The sequence below is a fragment of the Entelurus aequoreus genome, linkage group LG08 (genome assembly GCF_033978785.1).
Source record: "Entelurus aequoreus isolate RoL-2023_Sb linkage group LG08, RoL_Eaeq_v1.1, whole genome shotgun sequence".
NCBI lineage: Eukaryota > Metazoa > Chordata > Actinopteri > Syngnathiformes > Syngnathidae > Entelurus > Entelurus aequoreus.
The window spans coordinates 23,491,773-23,510,222 of record NC_084738.1 but is presented as its reverse complement, the minus strand read 5'-3'; the positions used below and the strand labels follow the sequence as shown (position 1 = coordinate 23,510,222).

General features: G+C 38.7%; 1 protein-coding gene across 4 annotated transcripts in view; it reads left to right on the top strand.

The window, feature by feature from the left end:
• Positions 1-2,499: 2,499 nt before the first annotated feature.
• The window catches only part of LOC133655661 (myoferlin-like), a 33,917-nt gene continuing 17,966 nt past the window's right edge, over positions 2,500-18,450 (top strand). Inside the window, exons 1-23 of one of the 4 annotated variants that reach the window (XM_062056022.1) lie at positions 2,500-2,641; positions 2,831-2,944; positions 3,912-3,967; positions 4,536-4,627; positions 8,696-8,804; positions 9,311-9,395; positions 9,469-9,620; positions 9,897-10,025; positions 10,097-10,159; positions 11,073-11,123; positions 11,200-11,230; positions 13,046-13,161; positions 13,276-13,402; positions 13,479-13,582; positions 14,677-14,745; positions 14,821-14,864; positions 15,427-15,509; positions 15,608-15,646; positions 17,313-17,437; positions 17,529-17,642; positions 17,723-17,900; positions 17,965-18,089; positions 18,171-18,280. In XM_062056022.1, the coding sequence (XP_061912006.1) occupies positions 2,938-2,944; positions 3,912-3,967; positions 4,536-4,627; positions 8,696-8,804; positions 9,311-9,395; positions 9,469-9,620; positions 9,897-10,025; positions 10,097-10,159; positions 11,073-11,123; positions 11,200-11,230; positions 13,046-13,161; positions 13,276-13,402; positions 13,479-13,582; positions 14,677-14,745; positions 14,821-14,864; positions 15,427-15,509; positions 15,608-15,646; positions 17,313-17,437; positions 17,529-17,642; positions 17,723-17,900; positions 17,965-18,089; positions 18,171-18,280 (2,009 nt within the window). In that variant the 5' untranslated portion in view covers positions 2,500-2,641; positions 2,831-2,937. Of the gene's footprint in view, positions 2,642-2,830; positions 2,945-3,050; positions 3,480-3,911; positions 3,968-4,535; positions 4,628-8,695; positions 8,805-9,310; positions 9,396-9,468; positions 9,621-9,896; positions 10,026-10,096; positions 10,160-11,072; positions 11,124-11,199; positions 11,231-13,045; positions 13,162-13,275; positions 13,403-13,478; positions 13,583-14,676; positions 14,746-14,820; positions 14,865-15,426; positions 15,510-15,607; positions 15,647-17,312; positions 17,438-17,528; positions 17,643-17,722; positions 17,901-17,964; positions 18,090-18,170; positions 18,281-18,450 lie in introns of those variants that run through there. The other 3 variants (XM_062056020.1, XM_062056023.1, XM_062056021.1) reach the window with 3 other exon arrangements.

The following is an 18,450-nucleotide window of genomic DNA, read 5'->3' as shown; positions in this document are numbered from 1 at the left end:
CGTGGACTTTTGCAGTCCCCTACCTTCCGGTGATTACCTGTTTGTTATGCTGGACGAATACTCAAGATTCCCCTTCGTCGAGATCACATCCTCAACCTCAGCACACACAATAATCCCTGTCATGAATAAAATATTTTCCTTGGTGGGCACGCCAGAAGTCGTCAAGAGTGACAATGGGCCCCCATTCTCAAGCAATATATTCTGTGACTTTGCTCACTACCTCGGTTTCCACCACAGGAAAATCACACCATACTGGCCACAGGCCAATGCAGTAGTTGAAAGATTCAACAGACCTTTAATCAAGGCTGTGCACACTGCCTTGGTTGAAGGTAAGCCATGGGAGCAAGAATTGTACAAGTTCCTTCGCAACTATCGCGCCACTGCTCACCACACCACCAACCGGTCTCCAGCAGAATTATTCTTTGGGCGACCCATGTCAATAAAACTGCCCTCCATCTCTCACCCCACCGACGACAATGACCTCAGGCAAACTGATGCACTAACGAAGACAAAAATTAAACTATATGCGGATGAAAGGAGGAATGCCGTGCACTCACATTTGAAACAGGGTGATGTTGTCCTGATACGTCAGAGGAGAACAGGGAAAATGGTCACACCATTCAACCCCAAGCCATACAAGGTCATCTCAGTGAAAGGAACAATGGTCACCGCAAAAAGACAGGGACATGAAGTCACCAGGCACAGATCCCTGTATAAGCTTCTCAAACACCAACCAATTGTCCCACTGAATTGTGACAGTGACAGCAGTGATGATGATGATGATGAGGACAGTACCGGTGATCAGATTCATGACCAGGATCAACAACGACAACAACAAGGTCCGGATGAAGACCAGAGGAGATACCCTGTCAGAGCAGACAGACGACTCCCAAGGAGACTTTTGGACTGAATTAACCTTTGAACTTCTATTTGCTCCTGTATACTAATGTCAGGAGGCATTTATTATCCATTTAAAATATTTGTATTGTATTGTCATTGTGAAAGTTTGAACTGGCAAAATCTTTAGTTTGAATTAAGTTAAGTGTCACCATACAGTTCTTTTTTTCAACAGAAACAAGGACATTTAATTTGAAAGAAAAGGAGGGATGTAATGTTGTGAAAGTGGCCACGGCCCCTTTAAGAGACTGAGTTCACGAGTCTCTCACGTGATCCCGGAAGTTGGATGTTCATAACATTGAGAGCGGTAGCGATGCCGGCAAAGCGTACATCGGAGTATATTTGATGTTTGAAGGTGTTCATTAAACACAGTTCTATAAAGCAAGAGTGGACATCACGTTTCTACACTGACCTTGTTTTTTTTGGTTTGTTTGATCATTTAGCTGTGAGCTGTACTCGAGAAAATTTAAAGAAATGTATTCTAGTTGACGAGTTAGAGAATCCATAGAATATAAAAAATATTTTCTTTATTTGTTTTTGCAGAATTACACTATATTACATTATGACACCTGTTGTGGTCTCAGTAATTGTACACCTATGAAAGTTTTTTTTGCAATATTAAAGTTTTGACATTTTGTTTAATTTTGAATATCATTTTCCTTAAGAAAATCATTAAAAAAATTAATTGGTGAAATAGTTTACTCTGCAGGTATAGTGAATCAAGAGTTTTACTTTTTGAATGGAACTACTAAAATAACATTTTCCAAAATATATTAATTGAATGAGACACACCTGTATATACTGTAGTTTATTCCTAAATATTCCAAAGTATTTTAAACAAGAAAATCCTATTTTGTTTATATATATATATATATATATATATATATATATATATATATATATATATATATATATATATATATATATATATATATATATATATATATACATACACACATACATACATACATACATACATACATATATATATATATACATATATATATATATATATATATATATATATATATATATATATATATATATATATATATATATATATATACATATATATATATATATATATATATATATATATATATATACATACATACATACATACATACATACATACATACATACATACATATATATATATATATATATATATATATATATATATATATACATACATACATACATACATACATACATACATACATACATATATATATATATATATATATATATATATATATATATATATATATATATATATATATATATATATATATATATATATATATATATACACATACATACATACATACATACATACATACATACATACATATATATATTCATTTAGATTTGGTCTCTTCCTCTGCATTGTGTTTAGATTTGAATGAACACGACCGACACCAGGGGTTGCTGCTCAGCTGCACTTTACTCGTCTGACAATACAGGAAATACAATTGTTGTCTAAATGTTTCTGCCATCGTCGAGCTCCTACACAAATATAATAATACAGAACAAGAAATAGCGAACTTTAGTTCTTAAAGAAACAATAAGTGCACTTTTCTGTCGTCACACGGACTTCTACCTCCGCCGTTATCGTGGACAAAAAGGAAGTAAGAAAGGCGTGTCCAACACATATAAAGTGACAGGTGTCACAACAATTATTGCAGTAGGAGGGACAACAAGACAACAGTTCCACATTTACAAAACATCGAACAACCTTCAGGTATTTTCATGTAACTTACACATTGTGTGTAATTATAACAATACTACAACATTTTAAAATACATTATTTACATGACATAATTGACCCTGTTACATATGTACAATATATTATGTGTATGTTTATATGATACAAATGTTTAAAAAAAACCAACCAATTACATTTACATACTAGTGGCTGTGCTTGATTTAGTCACGTGACCAGCCAGGTGGACCCCAGGTGCATAATCATTTATCTGCTTGTATGGCGGGAAAGCAGCCATTAAGAAGACATTGAAGGGAATTGGTGCCAACACGACTATGGCAGGTAAAAACCTAATAATTAAAGACATTTAGAGGAAGTTATTGATAATTAGACACATATAAAATTAAGCTGTTTGGTAAAGCCACTAGATGGAGCCAAAGTATGTTTGATTTCTCAAAGAACGTTAGCAGTAACAGAGGCTTATTTGTTGTTCGGTACTGCGTAGAAAATATTGTTAATAGTTAGTAATTTTAGAGGTTTTAGATTATTGTAGCAGTTTATCTACTGTGCTACAATGAGTTTAATGTCGTCTGCTCGCAGGATGGCAGCAGCTGCCCACTTAGGATAATTACACACATGTGATCCGCCCTCCTTTCTACTTCTCAACGCGACACTCGATGGAAACAAACTTTGTTCTGTTGTTACTGGCGCCTCTGCGAGGATGATGCCAGCGTTGGTTGCTTTTTTTTACAAGATTCATCTCTTAGAATAAACAAAAACTGGATCATCATGTTGCGGGTTGTTGTGGAATCAGCTACTGGTTTGCCCAAAAAGAAAGTTGGAAGTCCTGATCCAGTCACGACCGTTTTTTTCAGGGGTAAGAAACGTTTTTAAGTACAAAATGTATTTGTGTATAATTAAACATGCATTCATTATTCTGTAAGCCATGTCACAACAAAGACATTTGTCTTTACATCCCATGTGTTTTTATTAAAATAACAAACATAATAGATTTGTGTCAGTTTTCTGGAAACAAATACCTGGAGATTGTCTCAACATATCCAAGCCTTCCCAGGTGGATTTGAGATAATAATAAAAAAAATAAAGTTGGCATGTTGTCCATTATAATTAGCTGTAGAGCAAAATGGCTTAATTTGTCAGCAATAGCTTTCAGGTGTGGCAGTTTATTGTGCCTTTTCGTGTGCCATCCCTTATATGGAAACAGCTCTTGTTGGGTCCTAAACACTCAACCAAAAAGCATTTCTCTGTTGTGTTGAAATGAGCATCTATATGTCTGTTCTCATTGCAGAGGAAAAGCAGAAAACAAGAACTATCGACAGTGAAGTCAATCCTGTATGGAATGAGGTGAAACTGCATGCAACACAAGCACACGCATCAATCGCACGTTATTGTGCTAACCCGGGGGTCAGCAACACTTTAGTGCCGCCCTGGTGGCTCTCTGGAGCTTTTTCAAAAAGATGAGGGAAAAAGTATATTTGTAGTTTTTATATGGTTTCTATAGGACAGGCCTGGGCAATTATTTGACTCTGGGGCCAGATTTAGATTTAAAAAAGTGTCTGGGGGCCGGTATATCTATTTTTAGGAACACTAATACAAAACCTCACAATAATGACAGACCAAATCGTATTAAGAAGCAGAGTTCTGCTGCATATCGCAGCTTCTAGGCCCTAGAAGCTGCGATATGCAGCAGAACTCTGCATAGAATCTAGGGAGTTGTATCAACAAGCTACATGTACATTCACACACAGTCCACAGGTGGCGCCAAATATATTTGATGCTCTAAATTGATTTGTAAACATAATGAAAGTATGTAAAACACTGCTATGCCTAAGAATATACAGTACCTGCCTCATCTGGGCAAAACAGCAGTTTCTCTCCGTGATACATGTGTGACCTTAATTTTGTCTTGCAGGTGATTGAGTTTAACCTGAAGGGAGCCGCTCTGGAAGCCAACTCCCACATAGACGTCATTGTGAAAGACTCTGAGACCTTTGGGAAAGATAAGTAAGTGGCGTTACACCCCAAATATTTACCAGGGTTTTGTGTTAAAGAGGATCATGACAAAATGTGTGTAATGTTTCGGAATCCCCTGTCCTCAAATATCACTCTAAATCCCAAAATTGGAATAGCAGAAAAATGTAGGTTGTGTATGAATTGTGCGGCTGGCTGCTTCTGCCCCCTCACATCCTGCGTGCCATGCAGAGACTTGCCGGCCTGTGTGGGATGAGGGATCCTGATTGGGCAACAGTGGATAGAGGAATTGCTATTTGTGCTCTCTGTCGGCTTCTTTCTTGTTCGTTCATGTCTTAGCAGTAATATGCTGTCGCAAGAAAAGTGTGTAGTTTTCTGCAAAACAGCTCAAGAGTTCTCGTTGAAAATGCAGAATCCCATATGGGACTAATTCAGAGTAACCACAGGAATGTTTCCTCTGCCTCACTAATTACTGTCATCCACAATGTTTTTTGACTTGAATTAGAATTTCTGAATGTTTCATTCTTATGTCTTTCATGTGCTTTACTATTAGCTAAGAATTCCCTGTGTTCATGTGACCGTCACAACTGAGGGAAGAGCTTTTCCAAATGTCTGTGAACATATGATTCCACATTGAGCAAAGTTTTCCACTGGCTTGTCTGACACACTGCCTAAAGATTCAACAGTCAGAGCACAGGACTTTTCCTCTCTCATGAGCAGTTTTCCGGATTTCTGTTTATGTGCGTAATCTGTATTGCTATGGCAATCCAAAAAGGGGGAAGAGAGGCCAATGCTTGTCGTAATGATTAGATTATTCAAATTGGAAGCATCACAATGCTAATCTCTTCTGATTATCAGATTCCTACATTGGCCTGAACATGACTAATTAGCAATAAAACAGTATATGTATTTTAATATATATTTAAGAACTTAGTGACTCTGGCATGCATTTTGGACTTGCTGTGCAAAACGGATCAATAACACAATCTTATGTGCATTGAAAGCATTATGTGGCAATTATTGAGATCATTTAGACTTGAGGTGTTGCAACTTGAACAAAATAAATTCAAACCTGTTGAGCTTTGCTTGAAGGCAAATTTATCTGACTTCAGTTCCTATTGGAAGAGTCATCATAGTCTGGGGTGAGTAGAAAATGCCCCAAAGTGGGTTCCAGAAAATGTGTTTTTAGAGAAGCCCCCCCGGAACATAATGTTACTGGGGTGGAGGTACACTGCCACATCTAAAAGGAAAAAAAATCAACTGATTTAGACGCTTCAGTGAGCACAACTTCTGTTGTTGGTTGTGTGACAAGAGGAAGGACTTTTGGACTTTTACTACTGGTACTCCTATTAACCATCTGATACAGTACAAACAAAGTCTTGGGTCATCACTTGAATTAATCAAGCAAAAGTCCTAAAGTTCCTATTTCTTTGTCTGATTCCAATTTTGTAATTTGACCTCAAACCCTTCAAATGCCATTAATCAATCAATCAAAGTTTATTCATATAGCCCTTAATCACAAATGCCTCAACCCCCCCCCCCCCCCCCCCCCCGGTGACCGGTGCAATGGATGCCGAGTGTATAAGGTTAATAATGTGAGAGTCCAGTCTATAGGGAGGTCAGCGGGGATCTTCTTGCATGTAGATAAGTCGGAGCACCTAAAACTCTGACCTTTTAAATGTTCTTCTGGGTAAATGAACATGATGTAATTGCATTTGTTTTCAATCTTTGTAAGTGTAAATTGGTGTGTTTTTAAATGTGGCTATAGATCCACCATTGCAGGGTTCCTAATCCCATGTATGCTCGGAAACGACCGCAAACGGGCTAAAAGTTATACATGCATGTCTGTTGTCCCCTTATCTTCTGGGCAACATTAAGGCCCACCTCCTCTGCTTCTAGGTGGCGCTAGTACCTAATCAAATTTGCATTCCGGCTCAGGGCAGTTTTGCTTCCAATAGACTTGGTCGCTAGGTTTAGCGACTTTTTGCAACTGAGAAAATGAAAACTGAAGACAGAAAAGGTAAAAAAAAAAAAAGTTTAAAAAAAACTGAGAATGAAAAGCAGCGAGAAGATTCAGAGAATGGAAGTGAAAATATGAAGGAAAAAAACAAGAAAAAAGCAGGAATTCACTATAAAGTTCCACCTCCGTTTTTTTTAAATCAGATCCAAAGGATCTGTTAGACTGGCTTGAAATTTCACATCGGAAACAATGTAAATCCAATGAATCTATTACAGCCACTCAAATGTTAACACTAATGCTGTCAAATGATTAAAAAAATTAAAATCCGATCAATCACTCTTTGGAATTTGGATTAATCACAGGTTATTACTGCTTGCAGAATTTGAATAAACTTAAAGCCATATATTTGGACACTAATGCAATTTTGTCTGTCATACATGAATTATATGTTCTTGATACTTCTTACTTGAATGTACAGCATTTATTTGCTGAAAACTTGGCAACAGTTCGATCTCCACTCCAGTCAGGAACCTAGGTTCTCTATGCATCTACGTTCTAGGATGTTTCATTAATCAGTGTCATATTTATTCATAGATATATTGTACATCAAATGTGAGTAATCACGTAGTCTGTTTTCGATAAAGAATCAGATGATTATATCTGAGTGGTGGGGCGGGACATAAGCTTGTTTTCGGACACACATCTTGTTTTTCCTTTTTGTTTAACTTGTACAGATGGAGTGTTTTTGATTATGATCGAAATAAATAAGACTGATGAAGATAGAAACAATAAAGGAGTTACAACAGTGGAAAGGTACACTTCCAAAGAATGTATGGATTCTTGTATGGTATTTGAAGTAATACTCTGTAATGGCAGGAAAATAGATTCTGCTTCCAACGTCAAATTTGTTGAGCGTGTGTTATTACTAACGTTGCTTTGTGTGGTTTACTTGGAAGATATCAAGATGTTGCCACTCACCGAGGATCATCAGACCAGTGTCAATTATTGAATGGGTTTAGTAAAACAGACCTACATTGTGATGTAATCGATTACATGTCTAAGAGCAACAGAGGCTTAGAAGAAGGCTTTAGAAAAGATGCAGTAAAAGGCTTCTCATCACATTTGTCTTATTTTTGCAGCTTTTTAAGCATTTGTAAACTTTAAGTTCTCCCAGATGTAACCTTAACGTTTTGTAGAAAAACGGATCACCTCTGCTGTGAGTGTATTAGTGCAATGCACACATTTGGATGCCGTCACATCTGCGCCAGCATACCAGACTTGTAGAGTCACTGCAGGACTCACAAGTCAGTCTCCCTTCTTGATGACGGACGCAGAGTCCTGCCAAAACAATAACTCTGTTCCTAGTCCTCCCTAAAATGATCTAGTCTAGTTATTTGATTGGCCATGTAAATGTGCAGCTGTTCAAACCTCTCTTGCAGCGAATTTGAGATTACATGTTTTGAACTGAGTTAGAGGATCTTATCTTTCCGTTTGCAGTGGCTGTTATGTACTTGTTTTGCATGAATTGGCTGTTAGAAGAATGTGTGTTGTCATTGGCAGCCCAGTATGGCAGCCATAACTATTTAATTATTGTTTTGGTGCAGTTAAATAGGTCATTGTTTTGCATTGCTGCTAGAATTATTGGTATTGTTATTTTAACCCTCCTACACCTGCACATATTCCTGCGCTTTTTAAATACTAGTTTAATCCATAATGTGTCTTAGAGTGCAATAGATGACATGCAGCATTAAAAGAATTACATGTTTCTTATGAAGATGTTTGACTTGATAATTTTGCTCAAATACTTGAGCAACTAGTAGTCAGATTTTCCCGGGGCTGTTGAGTTTACTAATTAATAGTACGGCTGCTTTCTCACAGGTTGGCTTCTGTTTCTGCGGCTCCCTTGGTTTCCTGAGTGTGTTTTGTTTGCCTGAACAGGCAGGGCTTGTTAGCTCTAGGTGGTGACCTTCATTGTGGCCTTTTTTTTGTGAATGACGTTTTTGAGCACACACAGCAGCACATTATGACCCACATTAACAACTAATATGTTGGCTGGAGTTGACCTTGAATAAAATCAGTGTCAATGTGTTGTAGAGAAGCAGAAGTGCATTTCTGTTGCTTAATGTTGGTTTTGTTGACAGATTCATTGGGTCAACAAGAATCCCTTTGAGAGAGCTTGCCTCGGGTCAACTTAGATCATTGCCATCCAAAAACGTCCCTCTGGTTGATGAGAACGGTCACAATATTGGTGTAAGTACTTTTGTACACTTGCAGAATATAAAACATTGACAATTTCCTTTCAGGCCACTATAAACTGTTGGGCTTTAGGTTTGCTATACATATACTTCTAAAACATTGATAATTTCCTTTCAGGCCAACATAAACCTTGTTTTGGCTTTAGGTTTGCTATACATAGAATTCTAGAACATAAAACACATTGGTCATTTCATTTCATGCCACCATAAACATGGTGGCATGGTTGGCTTTAGGTTTGCTATACATGCTCTTCCAGAACATAAAACCTATTGATAATTTCCTTTTAGACCACAATAAACTTTGTTTGCTATACATTAACTGCTATACCATAAAACTTATTCATCACTTCCTTTCAGGCCACCAAAAACGTGGTTTCTGACTTTGGGTTTGCTAAAGATGCTCTTTTAGAACATAAAACATTGATAATTTCCTATCAGACCACCATAAACCTGTTTTTTTGCTATACATACAAATATAAAACATTGAGCAATTCCTTTCAGGCCACCATGAACCTTGTTGTTGGCTATGATCCTCCAGCCAATGCAATCCTAAATACCAACGATGGTGATTCTACGTTGGATGCCGGTATGTAGGTTCCTAATTATAACCTAAAAGAAGCCCATTGTACTTAACCTTTGGGCCATATTTTCCTAATCAGGCGGAGGGCAAGCTAACGAGATGGAACCTGATGGGGCCATTAGTGGTTCTGTGATGGGTCCCTCATCTCCAGGCCACTCTGCTAGCCTCCGTCAGCGGTTTGCCAGGGTGCAGAATCGACACCGACTTGTCAACAGACCTCAGGACTTTCAGGTAAAAAGCATAAATCTACGTCAGTTTCTAACGACTTGTTTGGTTGTAAATTAACTTTTGAAGACACAGGTTGCTTTCTTCTTCCCTACTCCTCCTGCATGTGTGCACCAGGCCTGAAAGTGGCTTCCAGGCTCATCTATGTGAGAATGTAATGGATTTTAAGAGTTAGTGTGCTAGTGAATGATCTGTGTTACTGTCGGTCACATGTTCTTCCACAGCTTCACATTCTTCACTTCGCTTCATGATTAGTCTAGCTACTCATGTCTTGTCTGCCAGATTCGAGTCCGGCTCATAGAGGCCCGTCAGTTGCCTGGCAACAACGTCAAGCCGGTGGTGAAGATCCACGTGTGTGACCAGACCCACAGGACACGGATTAGGAGGGGAAACAACCCATTTTTCGATGAGGTGCTCACAAAATGTTACTTTGCGCTTCACGTGAGGTTGGAACCATTTTGCCAATTGTTGCTTTTGAACAGATGTTCTTCTACAATGTCCACATGCTTCCATCAGACCTGTTTGAACAGAACATCAGCTTCCGGGTATGTACAGTTGCTGTCCTGTTGTGTCATAACATGCATAACCAGATGAGCTCCAATGCAAATAGTTTGGGGTGTCCCGATCCTATAGTGATTTCGGATTTCTGTCTATTGGCATAAAAACAAGAACCGCATTATATCGGCTTGCATCTAAACTCTCCGATATATGGTTCTGATACAAGCTGTCCTACTTGTGCAATGCTGGACAGCCATTTAAGCGCTAAATGTCCTCCAATAAGAACACACATTTGGTCTTTTCTTGTATTTTTGTGAAGTAATTTACAAGAGGTAAAACATGGTAGGCTATAAACTACTAGGCACTAACAGTTACTCAACAGCTGAGCACACAAGCTACACATACATACGTATCCCTAATTAAACATAATTGCGCTATAAAACACAATTTGTCAATATAAACAGTATCACATAGTTACCTTTTACTTACAGATGCAAGTCTCCAAGGCAGAAGCGTATTAGAAAATATCCAGTAACAAACGTGTCCGCATTATTCAACTTCCTACATCATGCGCTTATGTAACCCAGCTGGTTATCCCATTCCGCATGTAGAAGTGAACAGTGATTGTTCGTGTGGGAGGCGAGTGTACTGACCAGTGGGCTAAAAGCCTGAGCTGCTAGGTAGTGAGGTTTACTAACATACACCGGACACAGCCACACTCGCTGTATAGTACAATGCTTTGCACTGATCGGATAGGCTCCAATGTCGGTGTTGTATTGGAAGTGAAAACGTTGTATTGGGGCATGCCTAGTAATACTCTGAGGTATTGATTTGCCACTGTATGTATTATTGTATAGTGGTTATAGTAAGTTCAATCTTGTTTTGGATCTCATTCGATTATGTTGGTCTACTTACTTGTGTGGCAGGTGAGTCTGAAAATTACTTATTTACTCTCTGCAGGTGTATAATTCTTACTCCCTCAGAGCCGACAGTCTGATGGGAGAATTTAAGGTACTATTTGTCCTATGGCCAAGTTGTGTTTAAATGTTAGCAATCTCACTCCTCTCTCCTGGTTTTCTCCTCACAGCTTGATGTTGGCTATGTGTATGATGAAGCAGGTGAGCTGACACAAAAACAATTATATGAACCAAGCGGTTGTTATATGCTGCCATATACACTAAGAGGATACTTCATAGGGTACAGAGATCCCATTACAAAATCTGTTTTAAAAACAAATGTTTCTCCACAAAGATTATAATGCAATATTTGCACTGAACACACGTGTTAAATAGTGGGTTAGGTCACGGTGAGAGGTTAGGGGGCTCATTAGCAGCAGGGGAGATTTTTTAAATATTTGTCATATCAGCACAAATAAGATGGCATGAAATGTAGTACCCGAGGCTCCACGTTTAGCTTAATGAGTACCACAAGAACAATGGTGTACATAATAATTTGAGTATAATAGGATATAAGCAGAGAAGGTTGTAAATAGGTTTGGTCAGCAAAATAGATTATACATGGAATAAAATTTTTTTTAAAAAAAATACAGTAGATTGTGATCCTGTAGTGCAAATAGAATGTCAAAACGATGACAGAAAACCAAACGAGGGGACACGTGCAAGTTAAGAAATTTAACATCCTATGGGGTAAAGCCAACTTAAAGTGAGAGTCAGGCACATGACCGCTTCCTTTAAACTCTGTGTTAACAAGTGAAATAGGCCAGCTGTTAAGCTTGGGAGTCAGCACACTCGCCTCTCATGCTAGCGACCAGGCTTCGGGCCCCCTTCAAAGCAGTTGGAATAACAATGCAGCTGAGAGATGAGAGTACACCATCGTTACTTGGTCTCAATTTTTTCTTTTTTTTGCGCTTTGCTTTGCCGCAACACTTTTGTTAATATGAACTGCGCCTCATGTTAACTTCGTAGTAAAAATGCTCACCGAGCTTATACTCCGACCAGTAACTCATGAGGTTTGTGGACAGGTAATGACTATTTTACTCTGCATACACTTGGAGACAATCTCGTTGATCCATTTGTAAATTTGCGTGTCGCAAATTGAAATGTGAGAAAAAAATATAGCCAATTAATTACTTGTTTTACAACTTCTAAATCACTAAAGTAAGTCAATACTAGAGGATACATGTGTATTTGCAAGCCAGTCTTTTCCACAAGAGGATAGCGAAAAAAGAGCTTGACTTCAGTGCCACTACAATAGCGGATTCGCGCAAATCACTTCGAGTAAATTTATGCCATATACGGATAATCCGCTGATGTCACGAGTGTAAAACCATCAGAGGACAGAGAAAAATGTGAGTGGGAAAAAAAAGCCAGTCATACAGCACATTTTATTCAAATTTTTACATCTTCCAAATCTCTAAAGTCAGTCAACAGCGGAGGATGCATGTGCATGTATGAGCCAGTCTGCCCCACAACAAGAGGCTAGAGAAAAATAAGGAACTTACTGACTACAGTGGAGGACTCGCACAAAGCTTTCAGAGTAAATTTGTAGCATATCTGGAGATATCTGTTGACGTCACTAAATGGGCAAGTTTGTTTCGTTTAGAGGACGTATGAAGGAAGGCATGGTTTTATAAATGCCTATGCGGTTTGATTTTGAATTTTGGGAACTATGACAGCTCCCAGATACACAAAAGCAGGTACCAATAGGTAAGAAAAGTTAGTTTTGCATGATGGGGCACCTTTTTAATTCAAATTTCAATTCTTCAAATGATCTGAATTTAAATTCCAAATTTGTAATTTTGCACAAGCCTGCTGTACACCTATCCTTTTACTTCTCTTGCATAGCTAACTAAACGTAACTAAGGTTGTCAGAGTGCAGTACTCTTGTACAGCTGTTGGGAAAATGCATCCACCCATTTGTATTCTCCAAAGAGGTTTTTAGTTTTGAGGAATTCTGTATATGTCTCCCTGTAGGCCACTGTGTTATGAGGAAGTGGCTACTCCTAAATGACCCTGATGACTCCAACTCTGGGGCGAAAGGGTACCTCAAAGTCAGCCTCTTCGTGGTGGGGATCGGGGACGAGCCACCAGTAGGAAGTTTTAATGCATTTTTAATACATTTTAATACGTTTAATTTTTTTTATACAGTTTCAATACATTCTCAATATCGCTTGTATAAATAAGTCTGCACCATCGTAACACAGGTAGAGAAAAGGGAGTCCAATGACGACCATGATGACATTGAAAGCAACCTGCTGCTTCCAGCCGGTGTCACACTACGATGGGCCACGCTATCGCTGAAGGTGTTTAGAGCTGAGGACATACCCCAAAGTGAGACACCCTGCACAATCCAAAAAGCATCATGACCAATCAAAAAGTGTGACTGCTAATTCATCCTCTGTTTTAGTGGATGATGCATTCATCCAGTCACTGAAGGAGGTTTTTGGTGCGGATCAAAAAAAGAAGAACCTGGTGGATCCTTTCATAGAGGCTCGTTTCGCTGGCAAAAAGGTTCCTAATCCATTTAACGACTTGCTGTACACTTGCTGTACTGTTTACAATGAACTCGTCAGTCGTGTCAGTGCTGTCTAAGCAGTTTGCAACTAACTGCTATTATAACATTGGTTCTGTTGCTGCCCTTTTGTGCAATATACTTAACAGAGGTAGAGTAGGAAGAGTAGCCAAAAATATTATTAGTACCATTACTTTAGAGTAATATGATAAAGTATTCATCCAAATAATTACTTGAGTAAGGATAAATATTCAGGGGGAAAAAAAACTTAAACACTGCGTATGTCGTGAGTAACTTCTGAATTATTTAGTAGTTATTTTAATGTTACTTGCATTAAAACTAGTGTGCGTGGGTGTGAGAGAGAGACAGACAGACACTACTACAGGTTATATTAAATTTTTTACACATTTCAATTATCTGACTTTATAAGAGGGCTAATGTTAGCTAAAACATGTTCTTGTAGGCTGAAATGTGAACATGTCTACTGACAGATGACAGTGCATCATATAAATGTTATTTTTTCTAGTTTGTAAGTAAACATTGAAGAGTTGTGTTGCCTAATCACTGTTTGATTTGTGAAATGTAGTAAAATGTCACTAATGCTTATGTCGGATTGGTGACAGTCATGTGACCGTGCCTGCTGGAAGGAGTCTCTAACGAGCCGAATGAACATTAGTCTCTGTAATCAATAGATTATAAATAAATGTTGCGATCGGAATGAATCTCAATGTAACAGAGTAAAAGTAGTGTGTTTTTCTTCACAAATATACTAAAGTAAAATTAGTATGTTGCATTAAAACTTCTGACAAGTACAATTTCTTCAAAATGTTACTTAAGTAAATGTAACACAGTAACTGTAGTGTGTTACTACCCACCTCTGCTTATTAACAAATGACTGACTGGTCAAGAAGAGCTATACAGTTCCCTTTCCACCATTTAATGCTCTTCAGATCATTATCAAAGTAAAAAAAAATGCAGTTTTTGAAATAACGGCCTCTTTTCAGTTATCTTTGCACCTAATGCAAATGTTTGGTATACACCATGTACGTTAAGGATAAAAGTTATAGTTACTGTTGTCTGTGTATGTGTACAGCTATGTACTCAGATCATCGAGAAGAACGCAAACCCTGAGTGGAACCAAGTTTTGAACCTTCAAGTCAAGGTGATTTAATGTTATGACTTCATTGTGAAAGTTGAGAAACAAAACCATGACAAAATGTTTTTCTTCCTGCACTAGTTCCCTTCCATGTGTGAACGTGTTAAACTGACCGTCTTCGATTGGTAAGTCATACAAATATACTGAAAAAAGCTCAATAGTACGTTTTATGGAACATGAAAAGCTTTTTTTGCTAATATTTGAGATTTAGAAAGTGTAGTATGTGCTAGTCCTGCATCACAGCCATGTTTAGTGTGGGTGTGTGTCCATCACCAGCCATATGAGAATTATGTGGCCTGTGAGTCAGACGGTGCTGGCCCCTCCCTTCCCCACAATAACAAGCTCTGGGATCCTGTTGGCACCGTCTTCCTGCTGATTTTCATCACTTCATGTACTAATGCGCAAACAATACTGCAGGTCTGATAACACAGGTTTAGGAAGGTGGGAAGGAAGCAGGCGCAAGTGTGTTGACTTGAAAAACTCGATTTGCTGTCATAAACTTCCCGAAAGGCTGTGCTGATATTTACATATGAGCAAGAAGTGGCTGTTTTCCTGTTCCATGTACACTCACCACATGATTCACAGTACAAGAGCTGTATCATAAAAGACACTTTACAAAGATAATGCTCCGTTCTGAATGACACCTGCAGGTTAAGGCATATGAATGTAAGTTTTGTGTGACTGCAGGGACCGTGTGACTGGGAATGATGCTGTTGGCACCACATACCTGAATCTGGCCAAAATAGCCTCCTCTGGGGGAGAAATAGAAGGTATGTTTGTCTACAACAACAAAAAATAGTGGAGTTTTGATCTCACTTTGTGTACTGACTTCTAAACCATGTCTTATCTGTTCTTTCTCCTGGTATAGAGGAACATGCAGGAAACGTAGAAATGTCGTCATTTGAAGGTTCACTTGTGGCCTCCGTTGCTGTGTTGAATGCATGCCATTCAGTGAAGTGCTGCCTCGTTTTCTGTTAATAATCCCTTCCAACAGAAAAACGGATCGTACAAAAACTGAAGCAATTCGTCTTAAGATATAATGTAAATACCCAAAAAAACTATGTACACAACACATTTAATGGTGAATAATTATAGTTTTACATGCAGAAAACGATGCCCAACTGGTTAAATGAAGATTAAACTGCACCTATGAGGATTTTCCCGACAATATTGGATACTCGTGTTAAACAATGCCAAAGAGTCCAATCATAAGGTTCATGCGTTTGGATGCAATTTTAGATGCCTCTAATATGTATTTATTTTAACACTGGGTCATTTGTGACATCACACGTTGACAGACGTAATTTCATAACATTTTTAGTACATGCTCTCTGCCTGCATGGCCCCCTCTTGGTTCTGCTGTCTTGGTTGCTGCCTAGAGCCTCTTGTGTCATCCTTTCTCGTCTCATACCCTCTGACTGCTTTGATCTCTACAAAATATAATTTTGTAATTATCTACGACATTTTGCACTGTTTTTGTCAACATGGACCATTACAAAGTTGGACTAGCTGCTAAACTGCTGCTGAAAGACGGCGACATTGTGACATTACTACTTGGTTTGAAAAAAAAAAGGTTATTTTCTTGTACTGTAATTGTGGCATGCACATAACACTGACGCACAGTGACATAAATGCTGGTAAAAGCAGCTTTTTGTTTTTGATGCGGCCCTTGTACTGATCAGAGAGTGTGAAGGTGTACCTAATGTTGTGACTGGTGAATCTATATATTTGAAGTCTTTTTGACAGTGTCTGGGGGGGAAAAAATAGTGATGTTTGTCTTCAAGATATATATTTAACTGTGCACATTTTATAAGATACGTTCTGATACTTTTGGAGAGATTGGGGTGTGGTGGGTTTTATTAGCAATCTAATGCAAACGCTTCCACAAACAAATAGTTTTGCAGATTTACGCAGAAAGGTTGAAAATGTGACTGTTTATGCAAAATTTACACTAAAGCATATTCAAAATATATTGTCCAGATCACCAGAAAGTGTTAAATGTAGATTAGAATCACCATAGGTCCCCTTTTACATCACTTTAATCTTTTTTTTATTTTTATTGAAGACTGACCAGAGTGGGAAGCCACCTCTGTACTTTGCTGTAAGTTCTTGCCTAAATTGAATACTGTTTCTCATCTTCTTTATCAAAGTGCTGACACTCTACTTTTTTGGTCCCGCTGCCGACATTCGATTCTGTGGAGTGATATAGTGGCAAAATGTCTTATGTGCAATGTTTGGCCGTATGACAGTTAAAAACTATTTTAAGATTTTTGGAAAAAAAATAGACACTGAATTATATGTGAAGTGGGGCGTACGAAAACCGAGGTAACACTTATCTGATATTGTGCATGCTAAAATGCTAATTCTATGTTGCCTCTGCAGCTGTGTGCACTTGTTAAGCGCTAGTTCTGATTGCAGTGTCAAACATGAATGATTTTGTATTGTTGCCATGTCTTGCACTTGCTTGCCCAGTGATAACATGAGTTTGTACACCAACCACCGCTGCCTGATCAAGCTTTCTGTCATGCTTGGCGAATTGCAAGTCTTAGTCTTGTTTTTCAATCTGCATGAAGCTGACAGCGGAGAGTCGGAGGTCGGTTTCCTGCCCGTCTTTGGCCCTTGTTACATCAACCTCTATGGCAGCCCCCGAGAGTTCAGTGGATTGCCAGATCCCTACGAAGACCTCAATTATGGAACGGTATTGTTGACAAATTCAGTTTTCATGACGCTGTACACTCATGACTCATCATGTAGCACAATAAGGTACTCATTTGCATGTGTTTGACCAGGGTGAAGGAGTGGCCTACAGGGGCAGGGTCTTGGTCGAGCTGTCCACTAAGCTGGAAGGCAAAGTTGATAAAATCGTCGACAGCATCTCGAGTGATGACATCCTGGTGACACAGGTAGTGTGCAGGCTTTCTTGGGGAAAGATGTAAAACATGAAAAATGTTTTCCTCATCTCCATTCTGCTGTTTTGCATCAGAAGTACCAGAGGAGAAGGAAGTACTGTCTTTGCGCAGTCTTCCACAGTGCCTCCATGATACAGGAACCAGGTGAACCAATCCAGTTTGAGGTCAGCATTGGTAACTATGGCAACAAACTCGACACCACCTGCAAACCACTGGCCTCCACCACTCAGTATAGTTGCGCTGTCTTTGATGGTCAGTGGTTCATGTTGCATGTTGCATATATACTGGAAGATGTTTACAAATGTCATGATTTTAGGAAACCACTATTATTACCTGCCGTGGGCAGGCACCAAGCCCGTGGTTGTGGTCACCTCATTCTGGGAGGACATCAGCCACCGCATGGACACAATCAATATTATCCTCTACATCACTCACCGCTTGGTAACGCTGCATTATTCTCAGAAATAAACAGTTTTTTAATGAGACAGGAGCTCACCAGTTGTTTGCACGTCCTCGCTGTAGCAAACAAACCTGGAGGCCTTTAAAAATGCTGTGTCAGCTAAAGCACCTGACAATGAACTTGACGCCACGTGGGTGAAGTTGCTCATTCAGCTGATTGAAGACTTGGAAAAGTAAGTGACACTAATTACATTTAAAGCAAAAAACTATTCACTGCATGGAAAGGCTCAAATTCTTCAGAGGGAAGGGGGTTATAATTTAAGGGGTCAATTCAATATCCAAATACGCAATATATGCACAACACAAAGAAGCTTTTGTGTTTTTATGTGCGGAGTCAAACTGT